Genomic DNA, 25096 nt, shown 5'->3' on the forward strand with positions numbered 1-25096 from the left:
TCTCAAAGCTACCATCCCTAAGGTCAGGACCCATCTTTTCAAGACCCTCTTAGTTATACCATTAAAACCATCTTATGTGGGGCAGCTGGGTAGCTCAGTGGATTGAGAGTCAGGCCTAGAGACGGGAGGTCCTGGGTTCAAATCCGGCCTCAGACACTTCCCAGCTGTGTGACCCTGGGCAAGTCACTTGACCCCCATTGCCTACCCTTACCACTCTTCCACCTATAAGCCAATACATAGAAGTTAAGGGTTTAAAAAAACCATTTTATATGCCAGATTTAGCTTGAAGGGAATAGGACTTTTCCTCGCTGAATTTCTGGTCCTCTTTCCCTTGAATGTAGGAGCTCTTTCTTCCCTAGGAAGCTATGGCTTACCACATCTTATTGCCCCAGGATAGTTCATAAGATCATAGAATCAGATTTAGAGCTAAAGGGAAACTTGGTTGTAGAAACTGAGGTCCAGTGATTTCTTCAAGGTTTCGTAGATATTAAACATCAGAGTGCCAGCATCAGAACTCTGATACCATGATCTTATGAACTAAATAGTGAGGCAACAGATGTGGTAAGACCAAAGTTTCCTTTTTTATTTTTTTAGATTTTTAGGTAGGAAGGGTGTTTTATTTTGCTGTTCCTTGATATGTATTAGTCTTTTTAGTAGTTCTTTTTCATCCTCATCAGGATTGATTATGTTTATACTATTGGAATTGTAACTCTCAGGGGCTCTTCTTCCTTGGGTTAATGTCCCCTACAGGTCAGGGAAATCTTTCTTTCCCTTTGCTGAATATCTCACAATCTCTCAGTACTAGCTAGACTCTCAAAGTACCTTTTAACATCAAAAAAATATGATGAAGTCCTAATGTTATTTAGAATTGGTCCTTATACTTCTCTTCTTACATTGGAATAAGGCTGGAAAATGTCAGTCTGAATTAGTGAACTATCTGAATTATAGGATGCTTTAAAAACAAATACCATTTTTATTATTCACAGGTACATGCAATAAACTAGTTAAAGCAAATACCTTATAATGTGGTGTAAATACACGTGTATTTTAGTGCTGGTGCTAAAATCTCTTCAGAAGAGTCACCACGATTTCAAAGTTTGTTATTTAAAAAATTCAATCAAAACTGAAGATGAAACACTAATGGATGTTGAATTTTCATGCTTTCGGTGTACCTTCTTATTAGATTTTATTTTTCAGTTTGTTCTCCACTATTTTTACCACTCTGTGTCATTTAAATTTCCTACATGCTAACTTTTCATCTGTGCAATTAAAATAAAATCACAAGGGAGCAGCTGGGTGGCTCAGTGGATTAAGAGCCAAGCCCAAAGACTGGAGGTCCTGGGTTCAAATTCAGCCTCAGACACTTCCTAGCTGTGTGACAAGTCACTTGGCCCCCATTGCCTAGCCCTTACCATTCTTCTGCTTTGGAACCAATATTCCAAGACAGAAAGTAAGGGTTTTAAAAAATAAAATAAAATCACAATATATACATGTTGCCAAAAAAAAAGTACTTGGTACTTCAATAGATATATTATTGGATATGGAGACAAGGATATCTGAATTGAAATCCTCCCTGTGCCACTTACCACCTAGGGGCCTTGGGCAAACTTCTGAAATTCTCTGAGTCTCAATTGCCTCATCTGAAAACTATGGGTTTAGAATATATTCTGAGGCGGGGTCGGGGGGGTCCCCTCCTAGTATAATCCTGTAATACCTTCAGAAATGCAGATCATGACCCATCCATGCTTTCTCATTTGTGGTAGCATACTGGATAGAGTGCCAGGCCGAGAGTCAGGAAGACTTGAGTTCAAATGCGACCTCAGACACTTATAAACTATGTGGTCCTGGTCAAGCCACTTAACCCCTGTTTGCCTCAGATTCCTCATCCCAAAAATGGGAATATAGGGGGTAGCTGGGTAGCTCAGTGGATTGAGAGACAGGCCTAGAGGCGGGAGGTCCTGGGTTCAAACCCGGCCTCAGACACTTTCCCAGCTGTGTGACCCTGGGCAAGTCACTTGACCCCCATTGCCTACCCTTACCACTCTTCCACCAAGGAACTAAATACATAGAAGTTAAGGGCTTAAAAAAATATTAAAAAAAAATAAAAAAAATGGGAATAATAGCAGTATCTACCTCACAGGGGATCAAATAAGATAATATTTGTGAAATATTTAGCCTATGAATATGAAATTTCATAAATATGAAATATTTACCTGGCATACAGTAAGCGCTATATTAGCTCATTCTTAGCTCTAATGTTGATGATCTTCCCATAATTCTCCCTTAGAAGACCTACCCAATGTTCTTAAAATCGTTCTCAAAATCTCCCCTATTTTGTGGGTATCTTGTAGCACTCATTCTATTGTCAAACTACATCAGCACACCCTCTCCTTTTTCAGTTATACATTTCCTGGATCCTATCCCTCCTTGCCACTGCCTGTCTGAAAGTCATTATTGCTAATATGCTACGACTCCTTCATGCCCACCATTTCTTTCGATCAGCCTTTGGGTCACCTGCAACTTTAATTCTTCAGAGATTATGATATTCCATGATTCATAGTCATGCAACATCCCCAAGAGAATCCTGGTATAAAAAGATGGGTTTTTAATGTCAATCAGCAATTTGCGATTGCGAAAAGCACTGTATAGTTTTCCAAATGAATTCCAGACTATACTTTTCCTCTCATTCAATTCTGGGTCCAGCTCATTGCCCAGCTGTAGAATATTCCCAAGATATAGATAGATAAATGCATAGATAAATGCATGTTGTTGTTCAGTTGTGTCTGACTTTTTGTGACTCCATTTGGGATTTTCTTGGCAAAAATACTGGAGTGATTTGTCATTTCCTTCTCCAGATTATTTGATAGATGAGGAAACTGAGGCAAACAGAGTTAAGAGACTTGTCAGCTAGTGTCTGAGGCCAGATTTGAACTCAGGAAGATAAATCTTCCTGTGTGCAGGCTTGGCACTTTACCTACCGACTGATGAATGTGTCTATTATGGCACATAAAACTCAATGAACTCATTTAATTGCATATTACATATTATATTCTGACCAATAGTCAATGTTAAAAGACTGAGAGGAAAATCTCCTTTATGGATAATATTTGGGAGGCTAGGGAAAAGCATTGTATAGTAAAAATTCACTTTGGGGACAGCTTGATGGCTCAATGGATTGAGAGCCAGGTCTAAAAGAAAAGAGGTCTTAAATTCAAATGTGAACTCAGATACTTCCTAGCTATGTGACCCTGGGCATGTCACTTAATCCCCATTGCCCAGCCCTTAATGCTCTTCTGCCTTGACACAAATACTCACTATTGATTCCAAGATGGAAGATAAAAATTTTTTTAAATGCAATCAGTTCTATAAGATCATTTGCTGACAAAAATAAATAATATGGAAATGTGTTTTGTGTGATAATCCAGATTTAATTGCTTTTCAGCTCCAGGAAGGAGGAGAGAAGAAGGGAGGGAGACCATACGGATTGTATTACTTTGGAAAACTTATGTGGAAATTTGTTAATAAAATTAAAATTTAAGAAAGTAAAAAAATGTAGTCTATCAGTGAATTCACAGATCCATCAAAATACTGAAGTAAATACATGTTCTCCCTCATCTTTGGTCACCTCCTCCATAGCTTCCTTGCTTCTCACATCATGGATCATGCCCTAGTGGAATTTCTACCTTAGAGCCCCACTCATGTAAATGATGACTGCCTCTCCTGAAAAACCATTTCAGAAAAGCCCCAACCATGCTTCCCTTCACTTCTTTCTCTCTGACCACCTTTCCTTCCTTTCCCCCAACCCTCCACAACTCTCTATGTTGGAACCATGATCAGCTCTGTAATTATTCCTGGATAAAGTGATTAATCTACTATCCTGTAGACCCTTTCACTATCCCCGTCACTGTCTATATTGAAGAAACCCTCTATGGCTTCCACTCAAGCATTGGCTCCCCCATTAGAATCTAAGTTCCTTGAGAACAGGGACTATTTGCTTTTTGGTATCCCCAGTATTTATAATAGTAGTCAGCATTTATTAAGTCTAAATACTTCATTCATTCATTCATCTTTCCATTAGCTCTCCAGATAGGATCCACATGAGGTTTTCTTCTGGTCTTTTTTTTTTAACCCTTACCTTCCATCTTAGAATCAATACTATGTATTGGTTCCAAGGCAGAAGAGCAGTAAGGGCTAGGCAATGGGAGTTAAGTGACTTGCCCAGAGTCACACAGCTAGGAAGTGTCTGAGGCCAGATTTGAACCTAGGATCTCCTATCTCCAGGCCTGGCTATCAATCTGCTGAGCTACCCAACTGCCCCCACTCTAGTACTTTTAATATTTCATGGTGATGAGCCTCTCTAATTTTACCTAGGCTGTTCCTCAGAAAGGCAACAGGAAAATTTGGGGGTGCAATTGGATAGAGTGCTGAATCTGGAGTCAGTCAGGAAGATATCTTCCAGAGGTCAAATGTGGCTTCAGGTATTTACTAGCTGAGTGATCCTGGGCAAGTCACTTAAACCTGTTCATTTCAGTTTCCCCATCTATTAAATGAGCTGGAGAAAGAAATGGAAACCACTCCAGTATCTTTGCCAAAAAAACCCCAAATGAGATCACAAAAACTTGGACACGGCTGAAAAATTCCTCATAAGACACTGACATGTTGTACTCAGAGCCTTTGAGCTTACATGGAGTGGTACAAATACCGCCCCCCTCATCTCATGGCACCATTAAAGTATTCGTGTATGTGTGTGTGTGTGTGTGTGTGTGTGTGTGTGTGTTAAACCACTTGGAGGACTTGTGAACTCTTTGAGTCTCACTGGGTTGCTATGGTGTTGTCATTTGACTAATCACACATGTAGTTGAAGACCTCTCTGTTGGGTAGCCACACATGTATTGTTTCTTCACATCCCACCTCCCCTTTCAGAAGTTATTTGTTTGGTTTTGTTTGAAACACAGGAGAAAGCCCTGAGTCAGTCTCATTGAATTGGGAACTTTTATTTGCCTACACTGTGCTGATTTTAGATTGCCAGGAGAATCTAAGTTTTGACTACTTTGCAGGGGTTTTGAAAATCTAACACTAGACTCTCCTTCTCTCTCTCTCTCTCTCTGTCTCTCTCTCTCTCTCTCTCTCTCTCTCTCTCTCTCTCTCTCTCTCTCTCTCCAACCCTTTTTCTAGAAAAAGAGAACTTCCTTTTCCTCTCTTATCTTGTCTAAACATTAAATGACATAAGATAAACAGTTTGAATTTTTGTTGGTCAATGGATTTTTTATCACAATTACTGACTTAGAAGTGAAAGTGAACATTTAGGAAAAAGGCTCAAACTTCTTGACCTCCTTCCCTCCTCCCTCCCCTTCCAATAGCTTAGCAGGGATGTAGAGAAACAACTAGTTTACTATCAGTAGATAGCCTACATTTCGCTTCCCCTGGAAGAAGGGAAGAAAGGAAGAGAAAAGGATATTCCTGTTTCCTTCTTCCTGGCTTATGTAGGAGTAACAGTCCAGATTTTACCCAGTTCACAGTTCATACTCCAGTTATCCTCATGTCCTCCCTCGGCGGGCTTGATCTCTGACATTTCTCAATGGCTCCTCTTAGCAGCCACTCCAAGGCTTTCCATTTGACCCTAACCACAATAATACACATAGAGGTCACCAAAAGGAATCATTCAGGTATTACTTCCTGAGTTCATGATGCTCCTTCCCTCAGTCGTCTGATCTTTATAATTCCCTGTGGAAACTGAGGTGCCTTGATGGGCTTATTGGGGGCCGATATGACAAAATAGCCGGGTTGCCAGTTCTTCATCAGCTCCTTATATCTGAGTGAGGGAAAACTCTAGAAGATGTGTTAGGTTTGAAAAGGGGAGCATCAACAACATTATACCCAACCCAGTTGCTTTCTTAACCCTAGTATTTCAAGTCACACTCAGAGCTCCTTGAGGGACAGTGGTCACTCTCTGCCCACCTATTAGGCCATGGAGGTACCATCCTCAGAGTGTCTGTTGCCACTGACTGAGCCTTGTTTGCCCCACCTACCTCTGTCAATTCTCTATTCTGATTTCACCAGTTAATTTACCTACTCTTGTATGGTTGTTTGACCAGGAAGACCCATAGGTAAAATCTGATGCTATTCAAGAAAGTCTCTACTAACAAGTGTTATATTCAAGCTCTGAGAGTTGGTTTGTCTCATCTTGACTGACAGGGGAAGACAGTTGGAGACCTCGGAATGTTTGCAGAGGCAGTTAGGAGAGGGGAAAGTTGGTTGGCCTGAGGATATAAGTAGCCCTCACAGTGATCTGGGGGGAGTCTTTGAGCCTGGAGGTCTTTGGTCTTGGAGCTTTGACCATTGATCCTCTCAGAATCTCCCTGGATATTTAGGCATTTAATCATCATTAGATATTTAGGTATCTGGACCCGGGTGGTAACCAGGAGAAGGGAAGGAGAAGAAGCAGAGGCAGGTAAAGGATAGATATTTCCTGAAGGCCGTAAGGCTGACATTATGAACTGAGAGGAAGGAAGCTGAGAGAAAGCATCCATACATCTGCAGATTACTCTCTGGTTTGGCCATGGCCAAGCTGAACCAGAAGGGAAGAACAAAAGCTCCAGCTTACTGAAATAACAGCCTACAGTCCTGAGGGATTATTGATCATAGCTATAGTGACAGGGTCTCCTCTCCCCAATCCATTCCCGATTATTCCTTTCCCTATTTAACATCTATAGATGAGGTTTATTTAAGTAACTTCCTGAGTAGTCATTGAATCACGACCCTTGGGGAGGGAGCAACACAGTCAGATGAAAACGTTATCCAAGGCTAATAGAGCCCAATAATATTAATTAATCCAACCCCAAGTGGGACCTGAAAGGGTTACCCATCCACAAATCCATAAGGGTCCTACCTGGGCACTGTTATATTTAGAAAGGGATTTATACCATCAAACTAAGGTGACTGAGTGGGTGTTCCCAGCCATCAGCTACCTAGGGGAATACAAAGGCACTGCTTCCCTAACCAATATCCCTAGGAGCATGACAGTATCAAGAAGAGTCCCTAACATTTATTTATTTTATAACACAAGCAAGATCTAATCCCCAGATTTATCCTTTCCTTCCCCTTTTCCCACAAACATGTTGGTCATAGGATATAGCACGTCTGAAGAGTGTTGCATAGATCAAATCTATCAGGCCAAATTTATTCTAGAAACTTCACTCTTTTTAGACCTCCATCAAGCAAATAACTGCAATAGGAATTCATCTATATGTGGCTAGGTACCCCAACTCTTCATCTTAGGTACCTAAAAAGGAACAAAGGACAGCCTCCAAATAGAACATCTAACTGATTTAAATGGCTCAGCAAAAGTAAGCCCTCTGAAAGCTTCCCAAACTAATGGAAGAATTAATGCAAAGAGAATATATTTGTTCTATTGGACCATACTCTCAGCAGTCATTGTTCTTGGAACTCATCTTTTTCTGCAACTTTCTCAATTCTTTGATAGTAATATGTCTGCATAACTTACTATGTGCTAGGCACTTGTGCTAAGCACTTTACAAATATTATCACATTTGGTCTTCATAACTACCCTGTCTTAAGGTACTATTATTATCTTCATTTTATGGATGAGGAAACTGGGACAGAGGTTGTGACTTGACCAGGGTCACATACCATGTCTGAGGCTAAATTTGACTTCAGATCTTCATCCTAGTGCTCTGTCCACTTCATTATCTATTGTGCCACAAAAAAGATATTCAACAAGATTTTGGTGCTTAGTTGTAAAATAAGTGGCCTCCCCCATCAGCTAGAAGGAAACAATTTTGGGCAGCAGGTATAGATAGTGATTCAAGTCTAAATATAAAGAGCCTTAATCCCACATGGTTGAGCCTTTTTACGTCCTTAGATGACCAAGATGTTATTGCCCATCTTGAAGCCACCAGAAAACTGACAACAGTACAAGAGCAATGAACCTTAGCCACTTGAGTCAATCAAGTCTTGGAAATAGCTTCCTTGCTTTTTTAAGGAAAGAAATAGCCTAACCTAAGTGGAAGTGTGATGGGAAACCCTTTTGATAGTGATCCTACCATAAATGATCAGGGAAGAAATTATGAAAATAAATGTCTTGACTGGGTCTTGAAAGAAGTTTAGGATTTATGTTTCTAGACAAGACAGGGAGTGGTATAATACCATGGAGGTAGATTAGTATAAGTGTAGGACCAGGAAAAAGCATGACTTCTTAAGGGGACAAGTCAGGTAGGAATAGGAAGCTTCTGAGAGATAAAGTTAGATGGGCAGAGTTAAAGCAGGCTGAGGTTTGGATTTGTTAAGTAGTGAGGAGCCACTTAAGAGTTTTTCTAGAAGCCAGTTAATATGATGAAAATGGTAGCTTTGGAAAGAGTCATCTGTCTGCAGGATAGACTGGAGCTTAAAAGACCTTTAGCTTCTAAGCAAATGCTAATTAAGGCTGAGAATGGGACAGAGGTTGCAGAAATCTAGGGGAGGGACCTAATCAAGAATACTTTGTAGAAAAAAGACCAAAAAATAATGTTTTACCTAACACATAATTTTATTTAACACATACTAAAGTATTTTAAATATGACTCCCTAATCAAAATGTGGTAAATTCTGGAGTTGGGGATTTTATCTTCCATCTCCTTCTCACCCCCTTCTGGTATGCAAATAATCAAGCAGCCCTCCTTGCATAAATTAACTGTCATAGTCAAGATTTCTAGGTTAAACAATTTGCATTCCAACTACTGCTAACATTTTTATCTTGTCTAGCCAGAAATGTTAGTGAACTGCAAATTTATATTTAAATTATGGATTAAATGACTCCCCTTTGATGGCTGTATAATAAGCAATGGAAACTCTAGAAATGCTATTCACCTGGAATCATTGTTATTTCTGGTTTGGTTTCTAGGTGAGACTGTGTCTTTTTTGGAGGTAGGAAGCCAGGGATCTGATAGCATTTCCTATTGGGCTCACGTCTCTTCCAGACTTTAAGACTGTCTGACACACAAACTCCTCAGAAGTTGGACCCTTTATGTCCAGTGATTTTTTAGAAAGACTATTGCTAATAATCTGAAATATGCTCCTTAAAAAAACCTTTCCCTCTAAAATCAAATCATTGTTAAAGTCAGTTCATCTGTACTGAGAAGACCCTGTTTTGAGTTGTAAGCATCAAAAGGACAGGAATAAAATCATCTAGGGACTCAACTTTTTCCCAAAGTCCTGAGCTTTATAAACTCTATCCAAGAAGCTTAAGGGATGCTGGGAGTAGTCCCTTCAAGGGCACGAATTAAAATGCTCATTGAATGAAAGTTGTTTCTTCTTCCATCCACAAAAAGGAAGAAAACACAAAAGCTGCAAGTTTAAGACATTAAGTTTTTTCCATTGTTCAGGTATTATAGACTTAGAGCCAGAAGGGACCTTATAAGCCATTTATTCCAACTCCCTCATTTTATTGCTGAGGAAACTAAGAACTGCAGAGGTTTATTGACTTGCTCTTGCCCACACCATTTGAAATCAGGTCTTCTGATTCCATATTCAGTGTTCATTCTACTATTCAACTTCAGTACAGGACGGACTATTTTGTAAGAGGTTATAGCTTTGCTGACTTGGATGACATTCTTGTCTTTCATTGCTGGAATGCAGATCCTAGAAAAAAAGGCAAAAAGAGGTCTAAAGGTGGGAAAAGGAAAGAGATTGTTGATAGGGCAGTCAACAATATCTCTTCCTAATCCCCAAACAAAACCTAGAGGTGCCATTACCCTTGTTCTTATCATCCTTCTGTATCACTGGTTATAGTTGCATATACCCAGTCTTTTCGGGTTGGGTGATTGGGCAACACTGATCCTTGAGAATAGGGGTAGAGGAGGAGGATAGATATTAAACCAGGTTGGATAATTGGAGCAGACATTCAACCAACTCATTTCTGCCTAGGACATAGCGGGCACTAGTTGAGAATTTTGAATCGACTTTTTATTTCCACCCGTTGTTTAAAAAAGAAAAAAGTCATTACTTGTTCATACACAGTAGGCAATTTTGGAAAGCTATTAGTGTTTTCCACTAGTACTAATACTGTAGGAAATTTGTTACTGCTGCCATGGTAGCAGGTTAGTTGTCTCTCCCTATATTTTAGTCAAAAGTGAAAAATGTATTTGAATCTAGTTGTAAAACTGACGAGTGTGTTTCATGAGCAATATTTACCAGGTATCTTGTTTGTCATGAGTTTATCAGTACGCCCTCAGGTTTCTCCTAAAAATAGAGAGGAAAAGAAAAATAGAGAGGAAAAGAGGAAAAGAGAAAAGTATTTCTGCCAAGTCTGCTGCAAATCTCTTATCAAATTCCTCCACTTGGCCCTTTCTCACCTCCAACCAAAAGAGGAAGTGAAAGAGTGTAATGTGTTTACCCGTCTGGTTTCTGGGTTATTGAGGCTACCTCGAGACTTGCCACATCTGTCTGCCAGGTGGGAGAGCAATAGGAAAGAAGATTTAACTTCAGGTAAAGTACATCTGGAGGACTGAGAAAGGAGCCACACACAAATGCAAAAAAAGATGGGGTAGGGGGCTTGTTTGTTCATTTTAATGGAATGACTCAGAAGAAAGATTTAGTGGATGGGAGCTACTTCTTAGTTCTTCTTACTTGCCTCAGTTGTGTTTATAAGGCGAGGACTGGAGATAATAGCAACACTTGGCTGACTGGGAAAGCTTTCCTCTCAGCTCGCCTGTCACTAAGCCATTACAACACAGTTCGATTTGTGATAGTCAGAGTATTTGGTATCTGTGTAGCTTTAGTTGGAGCTGGACCACACTTGGGTGAGAAGGATTTGCTGAGCTCTTGATGAAGGAAGGCATGTGCCCAAGGAAGGGAGACTGATCTGAGGGGAAGGAAGAAAGGAGAAAGAACTGAAGATTTCATCAAAAGAGAAAAGATGTGGGCAAGAGTTTTATTCATCCATTAAAAAGATAGCTGAAGGGGAAGAATGTTAGAGGGCATGTTGGGAATTGAGCAGAGGTGGCTATCTTCCTAGTAGAAATCTTTTATTGAAGCAGAAACAGAGGAAGGACATAAGAAAATGGAAGGAGATTTAGATAGGCAGTTCTGGCTTCTTAGTCCTCATAGTGTATTGGTAGGTGGAGTCAAGGATGTTTGGACAAGGAAACCCTTTGAAGCTTTTCTCTTGTCCTCCTGAGCTGGACCTGGTCCCCTCCCCTCCATAAAGCCATTAGCTCCTGGTGCCAGCCCTATCTCTGGTCCATCTCTAGTGGTTCCATTTGGTGCTTTCCCAGACCTCCTGCCCTGAGGGATGGGGGATGATTTATTGGGGGGAGACATCCTTTAGAGGAGGAGAGATGGGAAAGTAGGGAATGGGAAGCTGTTAGTTTGCTAGTATAGTGGCCAGACCATTGCAGAGTCAGTTCTGCATGACAAAGAGAAGAAGCAAGTTTCCCCTTTGATGTGCCTCCTGCTGGTCCCACACACCTGCCTGTTGGCTTTCTACTCCCCCCCCCCAAGTTCCAAGCCTCTTCTGAGACTGAAGAAGAAATCCCAAGAGGGGGTGGGGAAGAGGCTGTGTCCCAGCTGCCCTGTGGCCAACTCAGGACCATCTTCCATCTCCCTGTGGCCCTGGGACTCAAAAGCTGCTTCACCTCAGAGACTTCTGACCCAAAGCACCTGCTGCCCTCTCCCGGAAGGCAGAGACCCAGAGCAGCTGGAACAGAATGGTGAGAGGGGGTTGGGGGTGGGAGTGTGTAAAACTGAAGGTGTGAAGGGGACCTGGGAAGAAGACTACTCATTTGGGGATATGGAGTCCTGGCCTAGAGGAAGGAGATGGGAGGGGAGGAGAAGCGGGGGGGGGGGGGGGAGGAGTGGGGAAAAGGATATTTGCAGGACTTGTTCCAAGTAGGGACAACATGGAGGTTGTGGTACATTCTCAAGGTTTCAGGGCAAGGGGTTTTGGTTTGATGGGGGGCATCTAGAGAGAAGGCAGGGTACGTTGACCTCTCACCAAGAAGCTCCCAAACTGGCCATCAGACAGGTTGTGCTGCCTCTTGGGGCAGGATGCATTTGTTCTGAGGGAGGTCTAGTTCCAGAGACAAGTCCCAAATCATTGGCATTGAATTCCACAGGGGGCCCCAGAGAGCAGAGTGAGGCAAAAGGGTACCCCGAAAGAGAGAAAACCCTATACTGCGTACAGTCTACACACATCCCTATGTATAGACACACATGGAATATCATGCATTATATACAGCCAGATCGAATTCCAACCACATGCCTCTGTGTCTCTGTATATAGGCACACGTGTGTATTTCCAGGTGCTCTTAGTGCAGCTTTAAGCTTAACTTTTAAACTTTGGCTTAAAGCTGCACTGGGTCTTCTAGCACATGCTGTCTACAGAAAAATAGGCATACACCAACACACATCTTTCCACGTGTCCCAGGGCAGGCACAGCATCACTTCTTCTCTTTCAAAGAAGCTGCTCTGTAAAGGTTAGAAGGATGCCAGCTTTCCCCTGAATTCTCAGCTTGAAAAGCATTTGGAGTGAGAGAGGAGGAAATGTTCACTTTTGAAGGGGCTGGAGGTTTAAGTACTCCTGTGTCTCCTTTCTTGAGTGGGCTCATTAGAGCTATCTCTGGGCTGGAATTAGAGGTATGACATGGGAATGGAAGAGAGAGCACTCCTTATTTCTTTGCAGCGTTGGGGAAGATCTTGTACTGCGTAGAAGCAGTTCTTCACTGCCTGTCAAGTCCTTGCTTCCCTGTTCCCTGTTCTCTTTTCTCATCCTACCATCATTTCTCCTAAAGTCAAATCCTAGACAGCATTTCTTGATTTCTGGCTACAATTTGAGGGACAAAGACTTCAGCCAAGGTTCCTAAGCTAAATAGAGAAGACGGTTGGGGCAAGAGACCCATTCTAGGATGGTCCTTCAGGAAAGAGGAAATTTGAAAAAGCATCATTTTCTTTGAGGGCAGCAAGACTTTGCTCCATACCTGGTGCTTTCCTCTTAGAGTCTCTCCTCCTCCTTCATTTCCCCCCTTTCTCTCTATTCTTCTCTCTTCCCCTCCTCACTCTCTCAGCCTTCTTGTGTTGCCTTCAACTCAGCCAGATTCATTAAAACTCCTTTTCTATTTCCTCTAGAGAGCTCTTTCTCGGAAATTGCTGGTCCCAAGCATTTTCCTAAGGCATTGGAGTGGGGCGACACCTAGGATGCCTGGGATGCTGCTGCTATTTTCCACTGCTCTGCTCTCCAGCTGTGTTCAGCTACTTGCAGAAGCTAACTCTTGGTGGTAAGTGAACTGATAATAGTAGTCTCTATTTTTCCCCCCTTTTTAAAAATTGTGAACTCACTCAACAAACATTTCAAGATACCAAGGACAGGAAAGAAGATTGAATAAGAAACTGTAAAATTGTTATATATAATTTTTTAAGGAAATATATATCAACTTTAACAACATAGTAACAGCTAGGTGGCACCATAATGCACAGAGGAAGATCTGAGTTCAAGTCTGGACCCTTGACCCTTTCTAGCTGTGAGACCCTGGGCAAGTTACTTACCCCCTATTTGTCTCAGTTTCCTCATCTGTCAAATGGGGATAATAATAGTGCCTCTCTTTTAGGGTTGTCCGGAGGACCAAACAAGATAATATTTATAAAGTGCTTAAGCACAATGGCTGGCACATAGTAAGCACTATAGAAATGTCAATTATCATTAATATTAGTTCTGTCCCTTCTACACTTCTGTGCATTTTAAAATATTTTATTTCCATTCACTTTTTTCATGTGTGTCATTACACTGTAGCCCATCTTATATTTGCAACAGAAATTCTCTTTTATAACAAATATATATAGTCATGAAAAATAAATCAATACATTAGCTATAGTTGAGGATGCAGGTCTCCTTCTACACTTCTAACCCATCCCTTATCTGCTAAAAAAATGGAGATATATTTTGTTATTAGTCTTTCAAAGTCACAATTGGTCACTGCTTTGGTTGGAGTTTGGTTGGAGTATTCTTTCAAAAGTTGTTTCCCCTCACATTATTATTTTAGTAATTGCACAAATTGTTCTCCTGGTTTTGCACCAAATTCATAGGAACTTCCATCACCTGAATCATTGTTGTTGTTGTTGTTGTTGCTTTTTTGGGGGTGGAGATACAGGGTTGAGAAAAAGATGACCTAAATCATTCCTTGCTCTGAAGGAAAAGATGACCATCTTTTGTACTTGAACCAGGGAGAGCAGGACTGTTACTCTCTTTTCAGAGCACCAATATTAAATATTTCCTAGTGATGACGAGTAAGGGTTTCATTGATTCTATGCCCCTATTTCTACACCCATCCTGCTTAATTTGGATCCTTGTCTTTAGAAAACATTTCCTTTTAGGCAACCCCCCTAGCCTAGGTTCTTGTACCTTTTCAATTCCTCTTTCACTTTAGTGGATTTTAGGGTCTTTTCCTTTTTCTCTTGAATCAACAACCCCCACCCCCACAAACTTTAACCATTTTTCTCCCCCAAAACTAATTCATTTAAGAATCCCATAGTTGAGACAAAGAGAGACAGGGTATATTGTCCTTTCTCGCCCTCTGCCAGGCATATCAAAAGGGCTTCTGCAGGAGATTCTTGTTCTACTTTATCTCATCTATGAACTTCCCATTTTTACTCAGAGAGCAATTTCACTGCCTTTCCTTTCAGCCTTAAAGTTTACATCTGACAGGAAAGGAGGCGGAAGGTTAGGGTCATCCTTTTGCTATTTAGGAGTGAGGATGATGAATCAAGAGTTGGAGGGAGTGGCGTGTAAACTAAATTTACAGGTAGAAAACTATATTTTCTAGAAATCTGAATTTTCTAGAAAATTTATAGGTAGAAAAATCTCTTTTGTCCTTTCTCTCGTAGGTCTTTGGCCATGAACCCAGTGCAAAGGCCTGAAATGTTCATCATTGGAGCCCAGCCTGTATGTAGTCAACTGCCTGGGCTTTCCCCTGGCCAGAGGAAGCTATGTCAATTGTACCAGGAGCATATGGCATACATTGGGGAAGGAGCAAAGACAGGCATCAAGGAGTGTCAGTATCAGTTCCGGCAGAGACGCTGGAACTGCAGCACCGTGGACAACACTTCTGTCTTTGGAAGGGTCATGCAGATAGGTAAGGAACAAGGGTGCCTAAATAACTCCACAAGCCTGGTCTGGATATCCAAACAAATCTCAGACATATATGACTAAGCTCACTCAAGACTGGCAGAAAGAAAAGTTCAGATGCCTAATGGACATAGGTCTGTTTGGGTTTGGAAGAGGTATACAAGAAGGAGAGCTAGAAGAAACTTTGGAGATCATTCAGTGCTCCCATTTTGTAGAGGAAACTGAGGACCTAAAAGAAGAAGCATCTTCCCCAAAGCCATGCAATTAGTAGGAGAGCCAGAACTAGAACATTTTGTCTTCTGATTCTAGTCCAGTGCTCCCCTAAGTCTATTAACACGGCATAGGAGAAAGTTAGTATGAGAGGTTAGTTAGTGAATGATATAGAGACTATATTTATGTAGAAAGACTTTCAATTTGTCTCTAGCCCTGGGTCCAGGGTGGGTAGGAGGAGAGGCTCAGGACAGCTGAAGAAATTGAGTTCTGATGGGTTTGGAAATCTGGCTACTGCCCTGTGTGTCCCCTCTCTGGTGCTTCCTTTAGGAATTCTGAATATATGCAGCATTCCTGATCATCTCATAGGAAGGCTCAAAGAAAGGAGAAGCCGTGATTTATTGGTGGTCATAGTTGTCATTAACTGGCCCTCACTTTGGCTGGCCCTCGCTTTTTTGTTTAGACTCATAGGGGGTGGAAGAGGGAGATCTGAGACCGAGTGAAAAGACCAGCTCTTCCCTTCCTCGAGTTCTCTCCCTTCCATGGCGGGCCAAGGATGCATCAGTTGTCCTATTGCTTGGATAGAGGTGTGATCTGGGGTTTAATTGTCTTAATTTCTTTTGAAATGCAATTCTCCCCCTGACAAGAAATTGAGAAATCCGGAGCTATTCTATAGGGTCCTATCCTTGGGACCATAAAGAGAAGGTGTTAAAAAGCAGTATTAGCCTTTGCTGGCTTCAACCCAGACAGTTTCCCACACCAATAACTGTGTCAGTGGCAGTAGCTTATCCCTAGGAATGATCATTAGCATATCTTGGGGCCGCTGGCTTTTAGTGATCTGATGCTACTGCCTCAGGAAGGTTAGAAGGTTAGGTCCCTGGGAAGGGGCTTCAGTTGTCCTTCCCTTGTAGGGTCTCCCGCTGCCCACTCTGTCCTCACCTCCCCTGGTCTGAAAAAGCACATTCCCCTCTATGAACCTTTCCCGCTTCCTTCTGCACAAGGTTAAGATGAATAAATGAGAGTGTGGGAGCCTTAGGAGTCTAGCTCTTCCTAAGGAGACTGTTTGAGGGTAAGGTCTGTATTCATGGCGCTGGAGTAATGGGGACATTTCTTGGCTTTTATTCCATTCATTTGGTCACTCCCCGCCCCCCGAATGTATAGCACCCCTTCCCAGAGTTTTGTCTTGTTAGAGGAGTCAGGTTGGGATAGAGTTGGGGTGAGTAAGAATGGAGATTTTGGTGGGATCAGCTTTCCAGAGAAGAATGATTTTTGAGGGGTGGAGGGTCATAGGGGGTTGGAGTTGGGGGGGGGTTGTTTTTTTAAACACCCTACCACCTAAAGCGGAACACAAAGAATACTGGCTTTCTTTCTTAAACTTATCTATTAGCATCATGGTGCCATAGTGGAAACATTGAGAACCTGGAGAACCCGGAGAAACCTGAATTCAAATTAGCCCTCTGACTGTGGGACACATGACCTCATCATTAAAATGGTGATAATGATACCTTTAAAAAGCTACCTCCCAGAGGTGTTACAAAGATCAATTGAGATAATATGTGTACTCTGCAAAGCTTAAAGTGTTATATAATTGTTAACAATTATTTTCTGCTATATGCCACCCCTTTTTTGACTTTACTTACAAAATAATCCTAAGATTTAGGTCCTTGGAGAAATGATCATACCGGTATACTATAAAATTATATTAAGAGGAAGTATAGTAGAAAGAGCTCTGCTAGAAAACTTAGGGTTCTGATCTGGACTCTGACTCTTATTTTCCTTGTCTTTCAAATGAGGGATTGACCTAGAAAATCTCTGTAAAGCCTTTTATATCTAATAATGGATAAATGTTGTTCTAAGATTATAGTTATTTATCGCAGGTCAACTCCCTTCTCACATGCTTTTTTTCCAAGTTGCTGAAAAATATAGACATTATGGGGCAGAAGAACAGCAGAGCAGCCCCCTGACTGCCTTCTAAATCTGGAACAATCGCCCATGTTAATTTTAGAGCATTCCTTCAATTCTAGGCAGTGTCAACATGGCCCATGTAGACAGCATTATACAGTTATTGCCGAGTAAAGGGCAAACCTGACAGCTGCTGATCATTCTAACTTTGATTCAAAGGACAAATAGAGTTGTCTAAAATTTTTGAAAAATGGTTGCTTTCAGAGATACTATAAGTGATAAATCACTGGTTCTCAAGTCCTTTATTGTCTCTCAAATTCCTGAGAGATGTTTCAGAACCATATACTCACCTGAAAACTCTTCATATGCAGCCATAAATCTAGTGAAAAAAGCCTTTCTCAATATAACAATTATCCATTTGTCAGGGTAAGATCTAGAAACTAGTAGCAACTGATATATCTTGTATAAACTCTTGGGGTGATTTTTGGGGAAATGGAACTGAGCGAACCATTCACATTGGGACCATAACTTCCGTCCTTCTTCTTCTGAGTTTCTCAGGCTCTTTCAGGGGCTCTGGATTGCCATCTTCTCAATCTCATCTCCCATACTCTAGTCTCATGAGACAAGTTCCCTGACTTGGGTGGAACATCATTGCTGACTCAGAGGGGAAAATACTAGTGGTTGAATCCCAAAAGCTGCTTCCTGAAATCATCTGGGTTTTTCTTGGCTCTCTCCCATCCCAGGACTGGCTAGAACTTGACCCTTGCTTAACATAGGGAAATTCAATAGTCCAGAGTGCTTTGTTGTCAAATTTTACTACATCCTCCTTTCTTCTTGGATAACCAAAAAATAGAATCAGGCAAAAAGTGGAAAATTATAAAATGTCCACTAATTGATGACAGAACTATATACCTCTTCCCATCTTTTATCAGGTCATTTATAAGAAATTTGGAATAAAGCAGTGGGGATTATACATAGGTCCTGATCCCTTGTGACCTATGTGAGGAAGAGTGATGGCTAAGAATTGTATCGCAATTTAATTTATGAAATTTTAAAGTGACTCATTGTACTGGGAAATGGTCATGGGAAGTGGTCTAGTTATTCATTGGGGCCATTCTAAGGAGATGCTGGATAGTACATCTACTATGGGTGTAGTCCAAGAATATTCTAGTTTGCAGTGGGGATAACTTGTGCTTGGAGGTTAGAGAAACCAGGACTTTGCCTCAGGACACTGAAATTTAGGGAGTGCAAATCGTCCCTTAAATTACAGAGCAGATTTGAGAGATCTTTCTAGCTGTTTTCCCAGTTCAGTCTACTTGCTCTCATGTAGTTTTTAAAAATTTTTTAAATTTTTAAAAATTTTTATTTTGAATATTTTCCCATAGTTACAAATTTCATGTTCTTTCCCTCTCCCCCAAACTCCCCTAACCCCATTTAGCCGATGCACAATTCCACTGGGTTTTACATGTATCATTGATCAAGACCAAATTCCATATTATTGATAGTTGGACTAGAGTTATTGTTTAGCATCGACATCCCCAATAATATCCCCATCCGCCCAATGTGTTCAAGCAGTTCTTCCTCTGAATGTGACTAGTTTTCTTTTTCATAAGTCCCTCAGCCTTGCTGTGGACCCTTGCATTGATGCTAGTAGAGAAGTCCATTATGTTGGATTGTACCACAGTGTATCAGTCTCTGTGTACAACGTTTTCCTCTTGTAGTCTTCTAATGAGAGAGCTTAGTTATCATTTTTTCTAGTCTACTTTCCTACTTGATTTTGTCACCATTTTACAGTTGGATTGCAGCAGTAATTAAAAGATGGATCTGTAGTGGGGTATGTGAGTGAAGGATTGTGCATTTAAAAAAGATGATCTGAGAATAATGTTTCTTGATCCATTAGACCTACTTCTCTAGTCACTGAACTACCTATTCCTTTATCTTCCTACTGACCAGTCCTATGAAATCCCCTGAAAACTCTTCACCCACTAAAATGCCTGTATTTGTATCTCACAAGACCCAGCCTAACTCCTCATAACAACAGCACTGCAAACTAGTCTCATCTCTGGTATCTTGTGTACATCTCCAGGATGGCTCTTGGATCACTTCACCCAGACCAGGTTATGCGAGCTTCTTTGCAAATGGGAGTTTCATCTGGAGCTTAAGAACTTGTTCTCTTTGACTTTTCCTCGAGTTCTTACCCTTTATGCTTTTTCCTCTTGTGATGCAGGGGAGGGAAAGGAGGTGCTGTGTCCTGGGATGCAGGACCTACTGTTCAGTGAAGCAGTTCATTTTTCTTCTCTCTTTAGGTAGTCGCGAGACGGCTTTCACCTATGCCGTGAGCGCAGCGGGAGTGGTCAACGCCATTAGCAGAGCCTGTCGGGAAGGCGAGCTTTCCACGTGTGGCTGTAGCAGGACTACCCGGCCCAAGGATTTACCCCGGGATTGGCTGTGGGGTGGCTGTGGGGACAATGTGGAGTATGGCTACCGCTTTGCCAAGGAGTTCGTGGATGCTCGAGAGCGAGAGAAAAACTTTGTCAAGGGCTCGGAGGAACAGGGCCGTGTACTGATGAATCTTCAAAACAACGAAGCGGGTCGCAGGGTAAGAGAGTCCCACAGAGATAGTGTGATCAATCAATAAAAAATATACCCCAGTATACATCAGGAGAAATTGTGACTGAAACGAACCGTCCTCTTGGATTTATTAGCAGATTTTTTCCCCCTCAGGTGGTGATATATTCGAGAATATTGTCAGAGAACAGGGTTCTGGTTTTCTAGCAGGGTCCTTTTATTTTTATTTTTATTTACTTTTAATTTTATTTAATTAATTAATTAAGAGAATTTTTCCATGGTTACATGATTCATGTTCTTTCCCTCTCCTCCTCCCATCCCCCTCCTGTAGCCAATGCACAATTCCACTGGGTTTTACATGTGTCATTGATCAAGACCTATTTCCATATTATTAATATTTGCACTACGGGGATCTTTTAGAGTCTACATCCCCAGTCATATCCCCATCCAGGGTCCTTTTAGTGAAACTAAAACCAAATTAATAAGGTAAAGTTTCCTGGGAAGAAATAGATTTGAAAGTTTAGTGTTAGACCACCAAGAGGAAAATAATTGTGCCTACCTTTATGAAATAGATGAATTCTTAAAATCAATTTTTTAAATAAGTCAATTCATGTTTTATATTCACCAAAGGGATCTTGACATTTAAGGGAATCCCAGTGCGAATTCATTTCTAAAATGAATAACTATTCCTAATAATTTATTTTTTGTGTCATTTAAAATGTCCAAATAATTTTCTTGGGTATGGCAAAGTTCAATCATATTGCTACAAAATAGGTACACACTAGGGCTGATAGCATACTATTAGATAAAATCGAGTTTTCCCAATGTTGTTTCTCACTTCAAATCACAAGAATTTGAATCTCTCCTGGTCCCAATGATATAGGTCTAGTTTGTAATGATATAAGAAACTGAAGCCTTGTCCCAGATTCTCTCTTATTATAAATTACATCAAGGAAACCACAGCTGACTCTAAGCCTCCCTAAGAATGATCTCTAACCAAAAGGGCATCTTTTAAAGTCACATCCTTTCAGGACTTCACCTGTATAGACTGCCCATTTGGTACCAGAATTTGAGATATTAGAATCTTCAGATGTGGAAGCCTGAGTGCTAGGAAGATAATAGTTAAGGGGATAAATTCTTAAGCTAAGAGCACATGGGGACTAATGGGACTCACCAATGGCTCCTAGGAAGGAATTAAAGACTTAGAGGGCTATTTCTGCTTCCTGACTTTGCTCTTAGCTAATGGGACAATGCTTAGTCTCTTGGAATCATAGATCTTGAGGGGACTGAGCTTTCAAAGTCTGTGAGATTCTTGTACCACTAGCAATGGAGTAAAAACAACTGCTATTTCAGATATAGTCTTGACCTATCTACTGCTGGCTCCTCATTTTATTGCCCTTAATTGTTTATTTGTTTACACCAGACTGTTATCTCAGCAGGACCTTTCCTTCCTTCTGCCTTATTTCTCTACTAGCACACCTTCTTTCTCCCTTGACCCCCACTCCAAACCTCTTCCTGGGCTCTTTATCTCGCCCTTAGTCCTTGTCTACTCCATTTTTAGTACTCTTGTTTCTTCCTACTATTTATTCCCTCTTGGGGGAACTGGCCTCAGCCATTTATCACTCTGAGGCTAAAGGCCTCCATAAATTCAATAAACATTTATTAAGTGTGAGGTACTCATCTCCTATCTCCTTGCACTGTTTGTTTGAGAAGGAGGAATTTAAAATTCCTAGTATGTTGCACTTAGAGCTTGATTTTGCAGCAAATCAAATCTGTGACTTCTTGATTGTGGGCAAATCAAAGGGTCGGTCCCTTTTATAGAAAACTTCTTTTATTCATTGATAGCAAGACTGATAAGACTACTAATAATTGCTTTAGTCCTTAAGAATTTTAAAACACTTTCTAGACTTTGAGATCTCTGGAAATTTCAGAACCACCATGAAATAGTAGAAGAAAAGAGGCTTTTACTTTGCTTTCATCAGTGGTGAGTCAGAAATGGAATATGGACCTACCCATCATCTCCTCTCTCAGTAGAATGGTTCCCCCAAGGATAAGCCTAAAGATGTTTAGTGATTTTTCTCTCTCTTCGAATTACATTATTTATATGTGTAGGAGTCAGAGGGATCACATAGGAAAGGAGATTTAGAGCTATAAAGGAATGAGAAAACTGAAGTCCAGAAAGTTAAATGACTTTCCCTAGACATAGGAAGAAAATGGCAGAGCAGAGATTTGAACCTATGTTCCCTGACTGCAAATACAGCACATTTAACCTTGATATCATGCTGCCTCTGATGTGAACTCCTTGAAGGCAGAGATTGCTTTGTTTTTTCTTTATCCCTAGTTTCTCCCACTATAATATATACTTAATTAATCCTTGTTAAATTGGATGAATTTTATTTGCTTTTCCTGATAGGTTCCAAAAAGGGCCAAAGATCTTAAGGGGTTCAACTTTTGAGGTTTTTCTTTTGTTCTCCCCAAGGAACCTATTTACAGCCCTTAATAGTGAGGATGAATTTCACTTTCCATTTCTTTCTTCCAAATCTCCCTAAGCCAATGAGTATGTGGTTCAGGGACCCCTAAGAGTTCCCAAAGTAAAAATTATCCCCCCAAAAATCCCCCCCAAAATTATAAAAATACTAAGGTATTTTCATTTCGAATATGGCAAATATTGACAAGTATAACCCACATAAACAAAAGATCTTTGGGGGAAATCCTCAATAGTTTTTAAGGGTGTAAAAGGGTCCTAAGACCTACTGCTGTCTGTAGTGTTTATTCTCATTAGAGATGGTTATCCTGTCTCTGCCCATGCCCCTCCTCTCTGTACTTAAAGATAATGTACACAGAGCTCTAGTCCCTTAATACTTCCTTCCCTTCTAGCCCCTCCAGATAGATCCCATTCCTGTGTCCTAAGGACCATTTCCAGTGGAATTTCAGGACTGAGCCCAGACACTAGGGATTTGTTCCAGAAGTAATTATGGTCCCAAGCTTTGAAGTGCCCTATTGATATGGGGTGTCCATTTCTTTATGCCTTGTGCCTGGAACTTCCATGGCTAAGCCTCTTGTCTTTAACCTTGAATAGTAGCGTAAGGGGTTTCTACCCACTTTTTCATACCCCAACTCTTTTTAATACCCAGAGATTGGAGAATAGGATTGATATCTACCCTTAAAGCTCTTTCTAGGTGGCCCTGAGTAGGCTGTTTGGCCTTTTGTGATCACCAGTTTCTGAACTATAGCATAATATTCCAGCAGACAGAATTAAGAAGTGTTTTGACAATTGAAATATGAGTTGATGGTAATGATACTTACATTATTTCCTAGCACCTACTGGACTTTCCCCATGCAATAAGACAAAGGCACAGGAAGAAATCTTAAGGAAAATGCCTGGGAGCTCTGACTTGATTATTGGATATTTTATTTTTATTCATGCCAATGTGTGCACATAAGAGGTTGCTGTCCTGCCAAAGTTATTCCATTATATACAACAGTGATTTTTCATTGAAAGCCTTTTTTTTTTTTGAAAACCTTCTATCTTAGAATCAATACTGTGTATTGGTTACAAAGCAGAAGAGCAGTAAGAACCAGACAATGGAAGTTAAGTAAATTGTCCAGGGTCACACAGCCAGGAAGTATCTTGAACCCAGGACTGCCTGGCTCTCAATCTACTGAACCACCTAGTTTTTCCTGAAAGCCCCTTTAAAGCAGCTTTCTAGTATACATTTGCTTTTTTTTTTTTTTTAAGTTTATTTAATTAATTTAGAATACTTTTCTATGGTTACAGGATTCGTGTTCTTTTCCTTCCCTCCTTCCACCCCCCTCCCATAGCAGATGAGCAATTCCACAGGGTTTTACATGCGTCATTGATCAAGACCTATTTCCATATTATTATTATTTTTTTAAATCCTTACCTTCCATCTTGGAGTCAAAACTGTGTATTGGCTCCAAGGAAGAAGAGTGGTCAGGGCTAGGCAATGGGGGTTAAGTGACTTGCCCAGGGTCAAACAACCAGGAAGTGTCTGAGGCCAGATTTGAACCTAGGACCTCCCATCTCTAGGCCTGGATCTCAATCTGCTGAGCTACCCAGTTGCCCCTTTTCCATATTATTAATATTTGCACTAGGGTGATCTTTTAGAGTCTATATCTCCAATCATATCCCCATTGAACCATGTGATCAAGCAATTGTTTTTCTTCTGGGTTTACTCCCACAGTTCTTTCTCTCAATGTGGACAGCATTTGTACATTTGCTTTCGAATTCTTGTCTGGATGATCCAGATATTAATCTAAACTTCTAAATTGTTTTTGTTCAGCAACTTTCTTTTGTTTAAATTATGCTCTTGATATCTATTGGAAAATGCCTGTTTGAGGTGGCTGAGGAAGTTCACTAGTGGCTAACACAGTATTTGGCACATAGTAGGCACTGAATAAATACTTGTTATTTAATTGATATTAATTTATTTTGATTTAATTGAATTAATTGATAGTGATTGATACTGACCTAGGGTTTTCCCTAAAAGAAATTAATAGAGACCTTCTAGAAAAGGTACTAAATGGACAAAGGAGATATCAGATGTAGAATAGCTATTTATTTCTTCCACCCTAAAAGAAATACCTAAAGCAAGAAATTCATTAATACGGATTGTTGTTGTTCAGTAATGTCATCATGTCTAATTCTTTACAACTCTTATTTGGAGTTTTCTTGGCAAAGATACTAGAGCATTTGCCACTTTGTTCTCCAGATCATTTTATAGATGGGAAAACTGAGGCCAAAAGGGTTAAGTGACTTGCCCAGGGCTACACAGCTAGTAAGTATCTGAAGTAAGCTATGAACTCAGGAAAAGGAGTCTTCCCGACTCTAAGCCTTGCACTATCCACTGGGCAATCTAGCTCCCCTTTAGCACATATTAGTGAATACTCCCAACATAAAACAAGAGCTTTTCATAGTGCTCTATGGGGAGGTAAAGTCAACTTTATGGGACCACTGGGCAGATGTTTCATCTTGAACTCTTGCTTTTGTGTTGAGTAACCTACAAGGTTCAGATCCTCTGGATAGTCAGTCATGGCCTTATGGTCATTCTAGTTCAAGGAGGACGTGTCTTGGTGTCTTTGCTCCTCTCAGAAAACGTGTAGTTACAAGAAGCATCACTGGGTAGTCTTCCCCAACTCAGAACTCCCAGTTCTTAAACTTAATACCAAGGACTGGAAATGTCCATTTCTCAAGATTGTTGTCTGATGACCTGGGCTCAGAGGAAAAAATTACAAAGCAGAGGAGGAATCCAGGGACTTACGGTTCATTCTCAGGCTCCAATA

The 25096-nt window shown here is 40.7% G+C and overlaps 1 protein-coding gene across 1 annotated transcript in view; it reads left to right on the forward strand.

Annotated features, from left to right (window-relative positions):
* The window catches only part of WNT5B (Wnt family member 5B), a 156913-nt gene that overhangs the window by 130021 nt on the left and 1796 nt on the right, over positions 1 to 25096 (forward strand). The window contains exons 3-5 of the mRNA XM_044677495.1: positions 13120 to 13268; positions 14872 to 15119; positions 19531 to 19823. Of these exons, the coding sequence (XP_044533430.1) occupies positions 13120 to 13268; positions 14872 to 15119; positions 19531 to 19823 (690 nt within the window). The remainder of the gene's footprint in view (positions 1 to 13119; positions 13269 to 14871; positions 15120 to 19530; positions 19824 to 25096) is intronic.

The sequence above is a fragment of the Gracilinanus agilis genome, chromosome 5 (assembly GCF_016433145.1).
Source record: "Gracilinanus agilis isolate LMUSP501 chromosome 5, AgileGrace, whole genome shotgun sequence".
Classification (NCBI taxonomy): domain Eukaryota; kingdom Metazoa; phylum Chordata; class Mammalia; order Didelphimorphia; family Didelphidae; genus Gracilinanus; species Gracilinanus agilis.